Here is an 18,078-nt window from a genome sequence, read left to right as displayed (position 1 = left end):
TGTAGTCCAGCTCACTCGAGGTCATCATCAGGGTTTTGGTCAAAGCCCGCCTATAATAAAGGGCTCCTCGGCCCTGCTTGGCCTTCCGTGTGTCTATTTCCGTCAGGGATGTGGCAGGAATACTGGCTGGGAACAAGGCTCTGGAGTTTGGAATTCCATTCGCTACTCATGGATGTCATGTACGAAAGATAAACTCATACCTCTTGTCCTCCAACTTACTTAGCATGAAAGTGGCGGTTTTCTTTTCTTTTTCCTTCTTTCCTTCTTTCCTTCTTTCCTTCTTTCCTTCTTTCCTTCTTTCTTTCTTTCTTTCTTTCTTTTTCTTTCTGATTTTATTTATTTGACACAGAAAGAGACAGCATAAGCAGGGGGAGCAGGAGAGGGAGAAACAGGCTCCCCATTGAGCAGGGAGCCCGATGTGGAGCTCGATTCCAGGACCCTGAGATCATGACCTGAGCCCAAGGTAGACGCTTTACCAACGGAGCCACCCACACGCCCCAAAAGTGGTGTTTTTCCTTTGTACACTGTGTCTTTTTCCCCTCCCAGAGCCCTTGTATGTTGCTCTAGTCCCTTCCCCGACCTTGACGGCCATTCTCCTGGAGGTACCATCTAGAGTAAACAAAATAACATCCTATACGACTGACGGCTCTATTTTGTTTATTCGTGTGGAGTTTCAAAGTCTACATTATCCAGAGTCCGGTAATATCAATCACAATAGATAAAATAACCAGATATGACAAGCTCATATCTATAAAACATAAGGGTATTCTTTACAGGAACAAATGGCCTTATTACATTGTTTTAAAAGAAAAATTATAATGGAGTTCAATGTTTTATGGGGACATATAATTACCATAGACAGAAGGGCTGCCTGTAATTAATTTTCTCTAGTTCTTATTCTCACTGTTCAGCGCTTACCAGACCAGGTCTACGATAGTTTGGGGATACTTTATTGACCTCTGCGAATTTGCCTTCCTGATTTGCAATGCTGTTGGGGTTCAAGGATGGTATGACCTTGTTCTTCCTGATAGCATCTGAGTCATTGTCATGGGGGCAGGCGGGTTCTGGGAATCCAAGACGCAGGGCTCCATTCACTGTATTATCATACCATCACCAGTCACCAAATAAGAAGCAACAGGGGAAGAAAACAAAAAAGAAAAAACCACAGTGAAAGGAAGTCTGTTCAGTAGACAACCATGGCCCACTCGACATCACTTCTTGGGGAGCAGCGTGCTGTTTGAGGGAGACACTGAGCCCATCCCTAGCTCTCAGGTTTACCCTGATTGTTTCAACTCAGTCACAGTAATCCTAGCCCCTTTGCCATAGAGTGACTTTTTTTCTTTTTTTTAAAGATTTTTAAAATTTGTCAGAGAGAGAGAGAACATAAGCAGGGGGAGCGGCAGGCAGAGGGAGAAGCAGGCTCCCCACCGCAAGGAGTCCGATGTGGGACTTGATCTCAGGACTCTGAGATCATGACCTGAGCTGACGGCAGACGCTTCACCGACTGAGCCACCCAGGCGCCCCAAGTGACTGGTTTAGACAATGCAAACCTAGCCACTCACCACCACATTCTACAGTCAATAAACTGGCTTAAGATTGGGCACTGAGACATGAGAAATTTGCTGGGGGCTTCTGGAAAAGGTCGCTTGCTCTGACACACAAAGCCACCAGAAGCCGTTTCTCTCCTCCTGGACAGTGTGTTGTGCATACCAAGTCAGAATTGCTGCAGACATTTAACCACCAGGAGGGAAGCTAGCTGATGATGAAACTTGACCACAGAGGGCAGATTAGAAAGAAAATGGGTTCCTGACATCACTGAGCAGCTAAACCAAATCTCATTCCAGTTATGCAAGCTAATAAAAAATTCTCTTTTGTGTGAGCCAATCCAAACTGGGGTTTCTCTTTCTTGCATAATAAGAGCCATAACTGACGGACTGTTCTGGACAGCTAATGAGGAGCATGTTAGAAGACTTCTAATCTTGCTACCGGCTCTACCACATGCCCAGCCCCTAAAGGACAGTGGGGAAAGGAACCCCAGAATACACAGACGACCAATGCCTTCTCCCCCATTTCCTCAAGCTGGCTGCCTAACCAAAGTCAGAGGACCGCCTAGAAACCCCCTCTCCTGCAGAGCCAAGTCTTGCCTGTGTGACAGCAGTGGTAGCCCATCAGAGACCCACGGTGGGGGGGATGCTAAGGCACAGACAGGGAAGAGAGTCTGAGGGCCAGGACCTGGGTCCTCCACTCCCGGTATGGCGCTGTCCCACCATCCCTGATGGGAGCCTCCAGAAGGACCCGACAGGGGAACATCCCTGCCACAAGGGGTGGCTGTCTGCCTTGCAAAAACAGCAAGACTTGAAGGCAGGAAAAAGCAAATGCACCCCCCAGGAGCAGCCACTCTCCTAAAGACCCAAACCAAAGGACCCCAGGGATAAACAAAGAGCTTAGCTACGAAGGTGATTATGGATTCCCAAGGATGCAAATCGGTGCTGGTCCTGATTGTCCGACGTAGTGGGATTTCAGGGCTTGTTTTAAAAAAAAAAATACAGGGGGCGCCTGGGTGGCACAGCGGTTAAGCGTCTGCCTTTGGCTCAGGGCGTGATCCTGGCATTCTGGGATCGAGCCCCACATCAGGCTCCTCTGCTGGGAGCCTGCTTCTTCCTCTCCCACTCCCCCTGCTTGTGTTCCCTCTCTCGCTGGCTGTCTCTATCTCTGTCAAATAAATAAATAAAACCTTTAAAAAAAAAAAACATAGGCAACTGGACATATGAAATTACCTTGGTTGGCAGAAAATAAACAAAAAGAGAAAAGAAAAAAAAGAGAAAAAGTACTATGCCAACAAATGTGCATGCCAAATAAGATGATGTAAACCTCACGTTACCTCTACTGGGAGCTTTGCTTTGAAAGAAAGGAAAGAAAGGAGCACGAGAGTAAGTCATGAGTGTGTTTTCTCCACAGGATGGGGCCGATCTGGTGGCAGGACCTCCCGTCCATAGCATCCAGGCTGTGGCTGATGAGGGAGAGGAGACGGTGTTGGGTTCTCCTGTATACTGAGCTCTAGTCTGACCTTCATCAGAAAGTGAGATTAGAGGATCTGGCCCGTGCCCAGAGCACAACAGTCATAAGATCTAAAGAAGGTGGAAGGGAGGGGGGGCTTGAAGAGGCTTACAGTAAAGAAAGAAGACAAAGAATGTTGGGCAAAACTGTCCAGGTCCAGCGGCATTTGGTGACAATAAGCGGCTCTCTCCTCACCTGGTGATCCTATTTTCAAATTCTTTTTTTTTTTTAAGATTTTATTTATTTTTTTGAGAGAGAGAGAGAGGGAGAAAAAGGAAAAGAGAATCCCAAGTGGACTTCCCCCCACCCCACGCCAAACACGGGGCTCGATCCCCTGATCCTCAGATCATGGCCTGAGCCAAAAGCAAGAGTCAGATGCTTAACTGAATGAGCCACCCAGATGCCCCTATTTTCAAATTCATTTTAAGTAACTTTCACTATTCAATCCTGCTAATGCTCATGATGAGAACTGTGATCCACCCCTGTAACATGTAAAAATCTTAGGTTCACCATCTTCAAGGGACTGCACAATGAACACGGGGAACCTTCATGAGACTATAGGTTTAGGGGTTTAACCACTGGTGAAACCCAATGGATTTATCTCCACACCGAAACGAAGGAAGGCAGTATCTGGCAGAGAAGTCCTCTGACATAAGAGGTCTGCTCCTTTCTGTGTTTGCGGTGGTCCTGCTGAGGGAAGGACCAGGATGAACCATGCTGACACACAGCCGCTGGAGGAGCCCCCAGCCCCGGGCTAATTTAGGACCACTGCACTTAGAAGCCTGAGCCTCCATGGGGTCACGCATCCCCACCGGGGCAGGCTAGGTCAGCGGGAAGAACGCTGGGTTAGAAGGCACATTCTCATCCCAGCTCCGGCACGAAGATGCTGATTAACCACAGACACCTGACCTGATTTCTTTGTCCTAAGTTTCATTTGTCAAATGAGATTAGGCTAGATTGAATGGCTTCTCCTCTCATGTCCAGGAAACGTCAAATTCATTTTAACTGTCACCGTGGCCCAAACTGATCTGGCCCCTTCCCATCTCCCTGGTTGTCCTTCCTCTGATCAGCCCCCTTGCGGTTTGGGGAACACACGAGGACCATTCCCACCTCAGGGCCTTTGCATCGGCTTGCCCTCTGCCTGGAATGCTCCTCTCCAGGATATGCACGTGTCTGGCTTTCTCACACCTTTAGGAGAGACTAATATCACAGTCTCAGCGAGGACACACAACTGCAAATCCTCCCTCCGCCCCCACCACCCCACAACCGTGTACAACAATCCTGATGCCCCCTTTTTAGACTTAAAATTTTTTTTCCTCTTTAGCACTTAACAGAATCCCACCCACTATATATTTTACTTCTTTGTTTATTGTTCATCTTTCCCACTGGAATGCCATGGCTCCAAGGGCAGGGATTTCTTGATTTCTTTATTTTATTTCTTTATTTTTTCTCATGAACAGGGATCTCTCTATCTGCTCTTGTCACTGGTGTATCCCCAGTACCCGGAAGAGAGCCTGATGGGTAACAGGAACTCAGGAAGTTTCGCTGAATGGATGCAGGCACGGATGGATGCAAGGGAGGATGGGAGGGGTATGGCATCCCACTATGACCTCTACAGTGTCTTCCAGCTCTGAGGTCTGTGGGCTGTGCTGCCTCTGGTGGGAGGGCTCTTCTCCGCCACCAGGATGGACTCCACGACCTCCAAACAAGGTCTATGAGAAATGCTTTCTATTGGGATTCAGCTCTATTTCCTAGAGTCAAAATTAACATCATTTGGGGGGCACACAGTTGCATGGATCTCTTCTAATTCCTTATTTAGAATTCCTGGGGAATAAAAGAAAAGAGCTTCCCTACTGCTAAGACACCACGTGATTTAACCTAAGTGAAAAGAGGTGGCAGGTGCATTTTAGCAGGCTCCACTAGATGGCAACATGGTCAGCGCGCAGGGGTATCCAGGCGTGAAATTTACTAGCAACACACACACAGGAGCAGCTCCCACAAGCCTCTCCTGTCCTCCTCCACACATGGCCCTCCCCTCTTCCTCCCTGGTAGCCTGGCGATTTTCAACCAGTAATTTACAATCTGCTCTCCTACAGTTCAGGCTTACTCACTGAATATATTTGACTTAATCACTCCAGCCTTGGAAGCTTTACCTATGCGTCTTCTTTCTGCCAAAGCGCGATACTTACCTCCCTTTGAAATTTCCCCCCAAGCTCACTTCTTCCAGGAAAGCTTCCCAAGCAAACCTGGCTCTGATCCCAACTGCATGTACGCCGTGAGATACAGTCACAGGCATATAACCGTTTTCAGATATTTGAGAGAATGTGCCTAGATACCTACATAAAGAAAGCAGACAGAATCACGTGCACAGCTCTGAGCATCTGGTGTGCAAATGTACATTTAACATAAATGACATGCAGGTGACCACTCTCCATACAAAAGAAGAAGTCACGGCTCTAGGAAATTGCATTGGCTGCCAAGGTTCAATTAGTGGGCCAAGAAACTGGATACACTGACGCCTAGCTACGTCTTCCAATTTAATTCCCTCCTCGTATTCAGCTGAGGCTCCAGAAAGTCTTCTGAGCAAATTTTAGGTGAACGTCAACAAATATTGGGCATAGACTGGAACAAGGGTGCGAATCCCTATATAACTTTCAGGGCTATTTAAATTGTTCTATTTCAATGCTCAAAAAGTTTTCCAATTTACCGCAAAAATAAAATTAAGTCTACTTGCAGAAGCTTTAACTATGGCTGAAAACAATCCCAAGACATGTTTTAAAAGTACAAAAGTCCATATATCTGTTGAGTGAAATTGCTTATTGGCTGTTAGGGAGAACAGTATTCTGACAAACACAACAGGAGTATAGAAATAAACATCCCTGTGTTTGCAGGCCACTACCCGACGCACTGGGACCCAGAGACATCTCACAGTTAACAAACACACGGAAAAAGTAAAAAGGAGAAACTTCAAGTGAACCAGCTCTCCAATCTTCTCGGAGTCCCATTGCTGAAGCATTGGATCCTTCCTTTGTTTACAGAGGGAATAAGCTACATGCAAGCTTCAGATGCCATGTTTTTCCACCCACAGTATTCGTACCTCCCTCAGCTTAAGACCAGGTCCCCACACCCGGTCGTAGAAAAAGGAAAAGCAGTGATTTGGTTGACACAAGCACTTTAAAGCCGCGACGGAATGCTATTCCCTTGCAGACAGCAATGCGGTCTTACTGAGGAATCTGAACGTGAGTCTGCGGGCCCTTCTAACTCACCTAGTTTCAGCATGTTTCCCCTGTCCTCGGCCAGGAGGACAGCTTCACGGTGTCTTGGTGATCACCCGGCCTGGAGGAACGTACGCAGCCACTCCACTGATACGGATTCTATGATAGCTGTGTCGCCTTCAGGAAGAGTCAGTCTTCCCCAAGAATAATTCCCAAGAATTTATACCATCCTTTAAATAAAAAATCCACCGTACGCTTACCGAACGCACCGAAGATACTGGTCAACAAGAGTCACTTTAAAAGTCGTCTTGCTTGTTACTCTGGGAGCTGGGTTTCGTCATGCATAGTGGAATGCATTAGGTAGCCTTTAATTGTGAATCCAGAGAGGTCCCCGCATCCACAACGGGGAGAGACTGGTTGCTGCCTGCACTTGCTGCCCGTAAACGAGGGCTCCGCAGAAACACAGGGATTACCTGTGATAGGCGAACAGGAGATGTTTTCGAAATCAAGCAGAAACAGGAAGTCTTAACGTTTCAACATGCTAGAAAAGAGGAGCCGATACTTAAAAAAAAAAAAAAAAAAAGCAGCAGCTCCAATCATAGATGCCGCCTGGGGAAAAAAAAATTAAAAAAGCTCTTCATTCCTACCTGGCCAGTATAAACATGAATGTCTATTAATAGTAACTACTGCTCAGAGGTATTCTTGTTCTCGGGAGAAGTACAGAACAGAGTTGGACAACGTTGTAACTGAAAACCATTAGCCTTTCACTTTTGAAAAGAGTAGGGGGTCTTTATAAAGAATGCGACTGTATCCAGGCATACACAGTACACACATGTCCGTACAGAAAGATGTACGTGTATATATGATCTAATAGTCTCTTCAGAAGCTTGATTTACCTGAGCATTGGGCAGTTACCACAACCCACAAACTGTTCCCTTATCCATCCCCACTGGGCAAGATCCTACCAATCTTGCAAGGCCCACTTCCAAGTGCACCACCTCTGTGAAGACCTTGAGTGTCCCAACCAGCTATGCAGGATCTCAACTTCCCCCTTCAACCTCCATGGCACCTCCCTTGAACTTCCCTGGTAAGACTTTCTGGGTACCTATCACAGTTGTCCGTTTATTATCTTTAGTGGCCTATCCATCTTATCCCCAACTACATGGTAAGTTTCTTAATTTTGTTTTTATTCTCCGCAGCAATGACACTATCCTGAGGCTACCAGGTACTCAGCAAGAAAGATACCAAGGGGAAAGCAGTGGATGAATACTCTGGAGTCTACTAGTCCTGGTTCACATTCCAGCTCCGCCACTTCCTGGTTTTACAGAACTGCAAGTCACGTCACCTCTCTGAGCAATTTTATTCTCTTGTCAAATGCGAATAATATCATCTACCTCCTAGAATTGCTGTCAGGATATAAAGAGAACCACGGGGACAAATAACACCTTACCTGATGCACAGTGCGGGCTCAAAGAGCAGCAAGCATTATGGTTGACCTGAATTATAAACCAAACACCTACTACTGATTCAAGGAGGAGGCTGAAAGAGATAACCAGATCCACACCACTTTACCAAAGCGTTATCCATTCCTTATGGTCTGTAGCCCACGTTATCGTGTGACTAACTCATGATGGTTTGAAGCTTACACCTGAGAAACCACCCTTATGCGTTCCTTGTGTTATCTCCCCAAATTCTCACTGGCCCCTTCATGCTATAACAAATTTGTCAGAGACAAGGGTCACAGGAGATGCCGACAGACGACGCTCCTCCCCTTGGAAGGACAAGATTCTGAATCACCACGACTTTGCCCACCCTAACCCATCAGCAATTCCAAGCTCCATGGTGTAAAGAGCAGACAGGCCACATCTACACAGAAGAACTGGTCTCTCACATTTCCTTAAAATGTGGTCTTGGTGGTAGATGTGGCTAGGTGGCTACCAAGAACTAGTCTGTCCACTACAGTTGGAGAGGATGGAGCTGAAAGTGAAGGCCTGGGAAGGGAAGCCTAGAGGAGGGGGCATCCGCCATCAGAGCAAACCGCCGCCAACATGGCGGCAAGGCCCACATGGGTCCAGATTCCGCTTTGCTAAGGCAATTTGTGCTCAGGAATGCACCTGGCTATCTTTTCTGGGGCGCACAGCTCTTCAGCGGAGGCAGGGTGCCACTCAGCACCCCAACCCCCTCAATCACCCACTCCTAGCACGGCTGAAGATTAGAAGTGCTCTGGAGTTTCACCAGGAGGCTAAGTAAGTTAGGCAAGTCAGGGTCCATCTTCTCTGGTATTTCTTCACCATCTATCTGCAACCACATGACTCCAGGACACCAGATTCTCCTCCTCGGTAGGCATGTGCCCCAGGTTATCTAGGCCTCTCGGAGCAAGGCGCTATCACTTAACATCGTTTCACGGTCCCCACACCCAGAGAAAGTGGGTGGCAATCCCAGTTTCCGCAGAGACTGGCAGAGCAAAAGAGGTTAAGCAGCAGAGCCAACAGGAAGTTGCAAGCCCTACCCTCCCAGAACCATCTCCAGAGTGCACAGTCTCTGGCCTAGTTTCATCGACTGCGTATTATGGACCCCAAGAAAAATACTAACAGTTAACCACATCCTGATCAGCTGCACATTCAACACAAAGAGCACAACAATCGTCAGATTTGTGCCTGCATGACCAAGATACCTGCATCTGTTTACTTCACCTCATTTTATAGCTTTAGAGACAGAACTGGAGATGTTTACAAAACACCTTGACCTTCACGCTCTGGCATTTCCAAGATGCTCCCTAGTCCCTAGGGTAGGCTGCCATGGCTGCCAAGAAGAGTGGTGATCCCCTTCCTCTTTAGATCCTCTCCAAATCTCCTCTCCTCTGCCTCCTCCAGCCACCTCAACTCTTTCAGTGGCCTCCCCAAAACCATGGCCCCCACCAGAGCCTACTCCTCAATTGGACTTGCTTCTCTTTGTCCCTCTGCTGTTCTTCAAGGATGAAGAAGTCAGGGGCAAAGCGGGGAAGAAAGCGGGCTGAGTGGCAGTTATTCCAGGAGAGTCAGTGCCTGAGCTTGGCAAGGTGTTCCAGAAGCATCTCGCAGATGCTGCCCCCGAGAGGGCAGGTGGTCAGACCCACCCTTTCTCACCCAGGGAGGCTCGGCACTGGCAGAGAAGTACATGGTTCATGCCTAGACAAGGATGGAAAAATCCCACCGGTGTCAAGCACCCTCTCGATGCCTGGAAGCATGCATGATGTTCTCCCCATATTCACGCAGTCCTCCCCGAAACCCTGGGTGGTGGGCGCCATGATCCCCAGGTTACAGGTGAAGAGCGTGAGCTCCACACGCTCCACACCTGTAATGTACCCACTCAGTGCAATGCCAGCCTATGAACCCAGGTATGTCTTGCCCTGAATCTGTCAGCTTTTCTCTCTTCATATCATATTCATGAAAGTGTCCTTGGTTGACCAGACAGAAAGCACAAACAGCTCAGCGTCTAGAAAATAAAAGGAACACCTGGCAGCCCACCTTTCACAGCCAGGAGAGCAGTGAGTGCGACAGTGTGAGTTGGAGACCTGGTGCGGGGGGGTGGGGTGGGAGCAAGCGCTGGCATCAGAGACAGGACTGGGGGGGGGTGACTTCTCAAATCTGTTCCCATGTCTGCTGCCGTTCACAGTCCCCCACCCCCAAAACAAGCTGCATAAAAAAATAAGCATGGGGTGGCAGACTTTTCTATCACATCGTATGTGTTTCTACGTTTTAAGCATAAATTTTATAAAATGCTACTCAGAGCCCCTCCCCCCCATAAAAGACCATCTTTCCCTTTTCTTTGTTAAAATTCACCTAACTTCCAATATCATCCAACCTTACTGCACAAGCAAGGAAAATGAAGCAGCCCAAGGAAGCCAAAAGCCCTGCCCCAAATTGCACTGCTAGCTGGTACACAGTGCAGCTGTAGTGAGGACCGGATCCTAGGACTCCAGAAGGAGCATTTATGTCTGTCTTCCTCAGACACAGGCTCCAAGCTCTCTTCACACCCACACCACCAATGAAAACACTAGATCAGCATTTACAAGGCAAAAAAAGAAAAAAAAAACCTAACCACCACCGAGTGTCTGCTGCAATAAATATGCTGGCACTTGAATGTGGTTTGCTTTCTGCTGAATCGAACGTAAATGGAATCCTGACACTTTCTAGCATTCTTCCATTGCAAACCTTCATGTGAAACTGAGCGTGAGCCCTGGCGATAGAATACTGAACAAATCAAACTTTCTATTTGCCAAGAAAAACTCTCCAATTGCACAGTCAATTTCTCTATAAATTTCTGGAATTTCTAGTTAATATGCAACATATGATATTTCCGGAGCTAAATTCCTCCGCATCCCTCCCCTGCCAAACCTGATTATTTTTCTCTGTGTTTTAATCTCTCTGCCTTTCACTACCCCCCGCCCCCCGGCCGTGGTCACTGTGGGTTTCTCTCTTGGCTTGGATGGTCACTCATTCACCAAGTCTCGCTGCCCTGCCCACTGGATGTCAGCTGTTCTCCTTTTCATTTGGATTCTGTCAAACCATTTGGTTTAGAGGTGGCACAAGCTGGTTTCTTGAAAAGACAACTTTCCAGGGAATGCCAGCAAGCAGTTCTACTGGTCCTTACTCCTTTAGAGGATAGACAGCTTTGTCATTATGCAGGTTTTTTTAAAAAAGATTTTATATATTTATTTGTCAGAGAGAGAGAGTGACAACATGAGCGGGGGAGAAGGACAAAGGCAGAAGGCAGAGGGAGAAGCAGACTCCCTGCTGAGCAGGGAGCCTGACGCAGGACTCGATCCCAGGACCCTGAGATCATGACCTGAGCCGAAGGTAGACGCTTCACCAACTGAGCCACCCAGATGTCCGTGTCATTTTGCAGTTTTACCCCCATGGTTATTTTCAAGCCTAAAGTAAAAAAACCCAAAACAAAAAACAAAAAACCCCATAACTTTCAGAAACTTATCCATTTAGAGAGTAATCAGAAACTACAGCATGTCTTGAGTAAAGTTTCTCAGATTTTTCCCATCAGGAAAAACACGTGCCAGGTTTGACAGTTTGCAGGGAGGGCATGCTGTGTCACCGGGGTCTGGGTGACATTTGTACCCAGAGTACTGTGCTCATGCAGCCAACACACACTCTCCCACCTTCCTCAGCCTCACAACTGAACAAATTTACCCCACGGCAAGCTGACACCAAACAGGCTCCTCCCACACATGACGAGGAGCAGCCATGGCCAGCAAGCTGCCTCTCAGCCCCTGGGGAGGGACGGGAGCCCCCCTTTCCCTTCCCGCTCGGCAGTCAGATGAGAAGGGGGCCATGGGAACCCGAGGCTGCTATCTTGTGGCTTATTTCTGGCCTCCCCTGCCTCTCTCTTCCCATCACCAGAAGCCCTTCAGGGCAAGGGAGGGCGCATGAGCTGGTTCAGTCTGCAAAGTGCTCAGTAAGACAGCAGAGGGGTGAACCCAAACTAAAATCCTATGCTCCCGCCCCGTGGAATGGCTTCTCCTCTGGGGCTCTGGATCTCACCTACCCATTGGTCATGCAGACTGGACACCTCAGTGTCTCTGTGGGCCCCTTGCTCCCCCTACCAGCCTCCAAACCGTCCTGTTCCCCTGCCTGTGAAATGCACCCTCTTCCTTCCTCGTCACCCGCTTCCAGCCAGGCCTCATGCTCTGGCCGGAACTGCTCCTTCCACTTAGTGGCTCTCCCAGGACACCTTCTCACAGTGCAGCTCCGTCTCCTAACACCACCGTGTGTGCCTAGAACTGAGTTTAAAAAGGGCTTCCACATCCTTATTTATGTGCCATCCTCTGCACGGGCCTCGAGGTAGCCCCCAGTCCTGGCCACAGCCGGCTTCCCGCTGTCCTCCCTCTGGACCTCCGCTCACCGGCACTCCCTGGCCTCTCATGTCCTTTCCACCATCGTCAGTCACAAACCACGGCCAGTGTCCCGAGGCTCAGCTCACACAAGGCCTGCAGGACGCTAGGAGCCAGAGGCCAGCTCCCACATCTGTCTCCCTTGGAAGACACTTGGAAACTTTGGCCTAGCATTTAGCACATTTTGCTCCAAGGGACAGACACTGCTGTCCCCGTTTCCTCCTCCGCACTCCACTATACTATCACAGACGACAGGGAGATCTCTCCATTCATTCGACAGCATCAACCTGTGTTTATCCAGTACCTAGGGCATGCCAGGTACTGACTGAGATGCCAGGAACAGAGCAGGAAGGAAAATACACGAGGTTGCCTGAGCTATGAAATTAACATTCGATGGAAGAAAGAGACAGCAACCAACAAAACACATAAATCACTGAGGGACAGATGGTGAGAGGTGCCAGACTGGAAATGAACAGGGAGTGGTGACCGAGACCACTCTGGCAGAGACGGCATGGGAGGAGTGTGCCAAGAACCAGAGAAAGAGCGGGCCAGGCGGCAGCAGAAACAGGTGCACCAGCCCAGGACAGGACAAGCTGAGCACTCTGCAGGGAAAGCCGCAGAAAGGGGGCTGGTGGGCTGCATGCTGGAAGCACGGGCAAGAAGGGTGTGAGAAGCAGATGGGAGTCAGGCAAAGGCCAGACTAGATAGTGCCATATGGGACACGGTGAGCTGTTTATATGGTGAGAATGCAAAACAGGACAAATGTCTGGAAGGCAGAGTGGCAGTAAAGATCAAAACCTGAAAACTCCACATGTCCTTTGAACCACTTCCAGGAATACATCCAATGAAACAGGGACAAGTGTGGGCAGCTGTAGTCCAAGGCAGTTGTGTGGTATTCTAATAATGCCGGAGACTGAAAGCAGCCCCAGTACCTGACTGGGGGATGGGTTACGTGAATTACGGCAGGTCAGTATCATGGCATAAGATACAGTCTTTCAAACTGACCATGTCAAGTAATTAATAACGTGAGAACTCTTTGCAAAGCCTACAAAGCAACAGACAGAAGAAATTTTATTAAGAACCATGTAATTTTTGCAGAGAAAAACTAGAGAGGTGTATAGGAAATGCCTGGAGTGATATTCTCCAATGTTTTCTCCTGGGTGGTGAAATTAAGGAGTACCTGTCCCCACCCCCCACCCCATTTTTCATTCTTTCGGTTAAATGATGGTTGATAAATATACTACACAAGCATGTGATACTCTTGTAATAAACAAACCAAAAAAAAGTTTTTAAAAACCTGTGAGTAACAAGGAGGCATAGCAGGGTAGGTATCCTAGGAGATCAAAAAATAAATAATGGCAGTTGATCCAAAGATGGGCCAGGGCGATCTTCTGTCTTTTTAGGGAATCTTCAAGGCAAAACAGAAAAACAAACCATAAAAACTCCCCAGAACTTAGGGCAGGAAGTGTGCCATTCCCTTCTTGCTTATCCCTCTGACTCAGCACTGACTGTTGGCCCTTCTAAGCGGCGTCATGAAGAGGTTACAGATAGGAGTTTGAAGAGGACTGAGACGTGGAGACCTCACCCAGGAGCTCCCAGCTCTGTGGGTGAAGTCTGAAACACAGATCCGAATCTTCTAAAGGAAAAAAACCCTTTCCAATTCTCCTTTTGATTCATGACAGCGGAGACCGAGAAAGTTCCCCATATATTACTACGGGTTAAACACGATTAAATTCTTGTCTGTTCCTTTTCAATCAGATCGGCTACAGATAAGACCCAAGCCACGCCCTTGCGTTCCAGCCTCCTTCCCAAACAGGTTTGAAACTGCAATCAAGAGTTTGGACAAGTCCCAGCACGTCTCAGGCATTCGGATCCTGGCTTACGCGTGCCCACGTTGAAAAAGTTCACTGCAGAGGCTCGTCTGCCTCCCTGCGTCCCTGGGTCATGAAGGTGTTTGCTTCCTCTGCACTGTTTGGCCAGCCTCTGAAGCTCAGCCCTCTACGGCCATTCAAAGAGCACAGACTGCAAATGATTTGCTAGCAGATGTCTACATACTTCTCTTAATTCCATTTAAAAAAATAATAATCCCCTGGAAACTACGGAGCTGAGGGAAACCCATTCACAGGGACTATTCGACAACACAGAAATTTCTGACTCTGGAAATCTTTTTCAGTTTTTAAGGCAAGGTAAATCAGAACTAGAAGACAGTGACGATTATCCAGGGCTACTGCCTTTCCACATTTATTCAACAAATATTTATTGAGGTCTTACTGTGCCCCATGGTAGCCCTGAGGATGCATAATAAACAAGGGGCCAGAGGAGGTCATGTGCATGTATTCGGGTGATGGGCCTGGGGGTGTGGAAGGAGGGAGGCAGATACTTCCAAGAAATTCCAACAGGTACAGGTTACCTGAGAACAGATCCTTCCTCTAAGCACTGTTTTAATTAAAACTCCAATAAGGCATCTGAGGCCAGGGATGACACAGTCAGATGGGCATTTGATAAAGACCAATCACCGTACAGGAAGCCAGACTGCTGTGAGGGTGGGAGTGGGGGGGGCATACCATGTGTCTTTGAAGTAATCTAGGTAAGAGGTGATGGAGGTGGTGTGGTCTTGGTCGGGGGCAGCAGATAGTGACAAGCAGTGTATAGATTCTACAGCTATTTCATATTGGCAATATTGATCATAGTGGCAACTGATGGGGCATAAGGAGGAGGTAGAGGGAAACGCCTTACAGGTTTCAGGATCACCAACTGTAGAATTCACCGGGAGGAAACTGGAAGAGAGGGTACGTTCACCTCATTTCACATTGAAATTGAGTTGCCTGTGAGACATTAGGACTTCACTGCCATAGAGAGAATCTGAAGGCTCAGGAGCAGGGAGGATGACCAAGGAAGAGCATGGAATCAAAGAACAGCCGAAAAGTCAGACCAAGGCCAACACTGAAGGGACAGAGAAGAGGGAGGGGGGCTGCAAAGGAGCTGAAAGGGAACAGAGAGAGAAGCAAGAAGATAACCAGGAGAGTAGATCATCAAGGAAAATGGGCAGGACTTGCTATTGGATTAGCTGTGTAGCCCCAAGGGAAGGGGGAGGGGGACTCAAGAGGTCACCGAGGCTTTGAGATTGGGAGCTGTATAGCCAATGTGTTGACTGAGAAGGGCAAAGCCAGGGGAGGAGCAGGTTTGGGGGGGCAGAGGAAGCGCGTGAAGTGAAGGAAGTGTAAAACAGACAACAGCATAATTGAGTCTGGCATTTGGGAAAGATGAATTACATGCATTAACTGGGAGTCCCTAGCTGGTATTTGGTATTGATTCCACGGGACTAGATAAAATCGCCTGGATTCTCAATCCTGGCCACACATCCGTAGAGTTAGGTAACAAAAACAAACAAATGAAACATTTTAACAACTGATGCTCATGGTCTTCCTTGGGGATTCTGAATTAATTAATGAGGACCTGCCCGCCCCCCCCCCCCATTTTTCACAGCCCAAGCCACATTAAGAACTACAGCCCAGAGAGTGTGGAGAAGAGCCAAGGACGGAGCTGGGGCACTTTAGAATGGAGAGAGCCTCCAAAGGGGAGGTGGTGGAAAAGAGGAAGCCAAGTCAAGAAGACGTTTTAAGAAGAGGGAGGGATGGATGATGCAAAATATGGCGGAGACTACGAGGATGGAGAAACTGCCATGCGATTTGTTAAAAAGGAGGTCTCCGGTTTTGGAGAGTGGAGGGGTGAGAAGGGGCACTGAGAAGGGGAGACTGTATACAGAGACAACTTCTTTGGGGTTTCCACACCAGCAGAGAGCAGAGAAGCAGGGCGGGAGCTGGCAGGCTACTCTGGGTTGAGGAATTTTGTTTGTCATTTGCCTTCCAAGCAGTGGAAGTGGATCAGTGTTCTGATGCTGATGAGGATGTTCCCAAATGGAGAAAGAAGCTGATGTTGGAGAGGAAGGGGTATAATTGCAGAAGGACTTATAGAAGCTGGAGAGAAAAAGCCATTAGGCAGCCTGAACTCTTGAATCTGAAATTCCCCTTCAAATGCTGGTGTCTTCACTCTTTACTTTACAGGGATGTAATATGTCCTAAAAATCGCACAATGGCTAGACTGGAAAGGGATTTAAAGATCATCTGATCCAATGCTCACTCCCAGGTCCACTGCTCAAATTCCCATGTCCTGTCCCATTTGTGGTCTTCCTGAGGACCCCCATTGGAAGGGAATTTCTACAGTTCTTCACTTGATCTACCCCTACCCTTCACCAGCCCGTGGTTCATTAACTCTTTGGACACTCCCTGAAACGGGCTAGAATCTGTTTTCCCATATTACGATCCACTGGCTCTGGTTATATGCCTTCAGTTCCCACAGAACGTGTCTGCTCACTCTTCTATGCCTTTCAAACTACAAACTCTCGCCCTACCCTTTAAATCCTTTATTCCCCAAACCAAATCAGTTCTTTCTACATGCATGGACAAACAGCTCCCCGTTCTAGGCAATATCTAGACAGGGCCTACCAATCAACCTAGTTAGTCTTCAGTAGGATAAATGTATAGACAAACATATTGAAATAAAAGTTATACCCACATATATACAAAAAACCCACAATAACCCTGGTTTCTAAGCAATCAAAATGGTTCCAGACTCTTTGTACTTCAAGATTTGGGCTGGATCTACTTGGTCCTTAAGCACTAAATTGATTCTCATCCTCCTATTCTGACCACAATCCCAGAGAAGAACACCCCCTCCCAACACAGACAAACACCGCCCCCCCCCCCCCATATGGACACTCACTCAGGCCCTCAGGTAGGAGAATATTTGACCTATTATTATTAAGCACACCTGTTTTTAGCAAACTTTGTATTGGTTCTCATGACACTTGAATTTTAGGGAAAAAAATCTCTATACCATAAGCGTGGATTAATTTCCTACATACCTCGTACAACAAAACTTCAAAGGCAGAGGAAAAACTTGAATGCTTATATATGCAAAGAGAACTCCCAAAAATGCAATTATAAATTAAGTTAAGGGCACAGCTACAAAAACCAGGCTTGGATAAGGGAGTCATTGCTAAAACTCAATGAAGAAACAGGATATGTTATTCCAACCCTGAAGTCTGGAATATTCAGGCCAAATACCACATGAGCTGTTACTCTTCTAGGCTTAATTTAAAACATTCCAACCAGGAGGTGTAAAAGGAACACAGCACACAAGAGTATTGGCTTAGTGCCTCAAGTTACACTAAACTAGGCTCAACAAGTTTTATAGCTATTATACTAATTAATGCAAAATACACATAGTGGGGATTGAAATGTTTACTGAATGAATAAACTGCATTACATTGGAGTCAGTTTATGCAATAGGGAAAAAACCCCAGGAGAACACTGAAAAACGATTATAACCCCAGATTCATGCACATGAACTGAATTCTAGAACAAAAGCTTGACGCAGTTTACGTAGAGCATGACGGGCACCACTTGAAATCTCTTTAAAGGAACAAGTTAAAAAAAAAAAAAGAATCATCAATCAACCACCTGCATACTAAGATCAATGAATTCAGAGCAACTTCAAGAGCCCTAACTATTCACTTTCGTCAGTTTTTGGAAACACAGTTTTGAGTATATGTAATATGTTATATGCATATTCAATATTAAAACTCACGGCCTTGACTAAACACTTTAATTTTTTTTGAAGATTTTATTCATTTATTTATTTGACAGAGAGAGAGAGAGAGCACAAGCAGGCAGAGGGAGAGGGAGAAGCAGACTCCCCTGCTGAGCAGGGAGCCCGATGCAGGACTCGATCCCAGGACCCTGGGATCATGACCTGAGCCAAAGGCAGATGCTCAACTGAGACATCCAGGCATCCCTCAACTAAACACTTTAAACTTCACAAGTGTATACAAACACAAAAACAACTTATTTATGGCAGAGA

At 47.2% G+C, this 18,078-nt stretch overlaps 1 protein-coding gene across 3 annotated transcripts in view; it reads right to left on the bottom strand.

The window, feature by feature from the left end:
* Window positions 1–18,078, bottom strand: part of TNFAIP8 (TNF alpha induced protein 8) — a 112,050-nt gene that overhangs the window by 52,744 nt on the left and 41,228 nt on the right. Inside the window, exon 2 of one of the 3 annotated variants that reach the window (XM_057307129.1) lies at window positions 6,324–6,745. The exons of the other annotated variants lie outside the window; for them this stretch is intronic. Within the exon in view, the coding sequence (XP_057163112.1) occupies window positions 6,324–6,336 (13 nt within the window). The 5' untranslated portion in view covers window positions 6,337–6,745. The remainder of the gene's footprint in view (window positions 1–6,323; window positions 6,746–18,078) is intronic. 3 annotated transcript variants of the gene reach the window in all.

The sequence above is a fragment of the Ursus arctos genome, unplaced genomic scaffold (assembly GCF_023065955.2).
Source record: "Ursus arctos isolate Adak ecotype North America unplaced genomic scaffold, UrsArc2.0 scaffold_5, whole genome shotgun sequence".
In the NCBI taxonomy this organism is placed as follows: domain Eukaryota; kingdom Metazoa; phylum Chordata; class Mammalia; order Carnivora; family Ursidae; genus Ursus; species Ursus arctos.
This window is presented reverse-complemented; position numbering and strand designations above follow the sequence as displayed.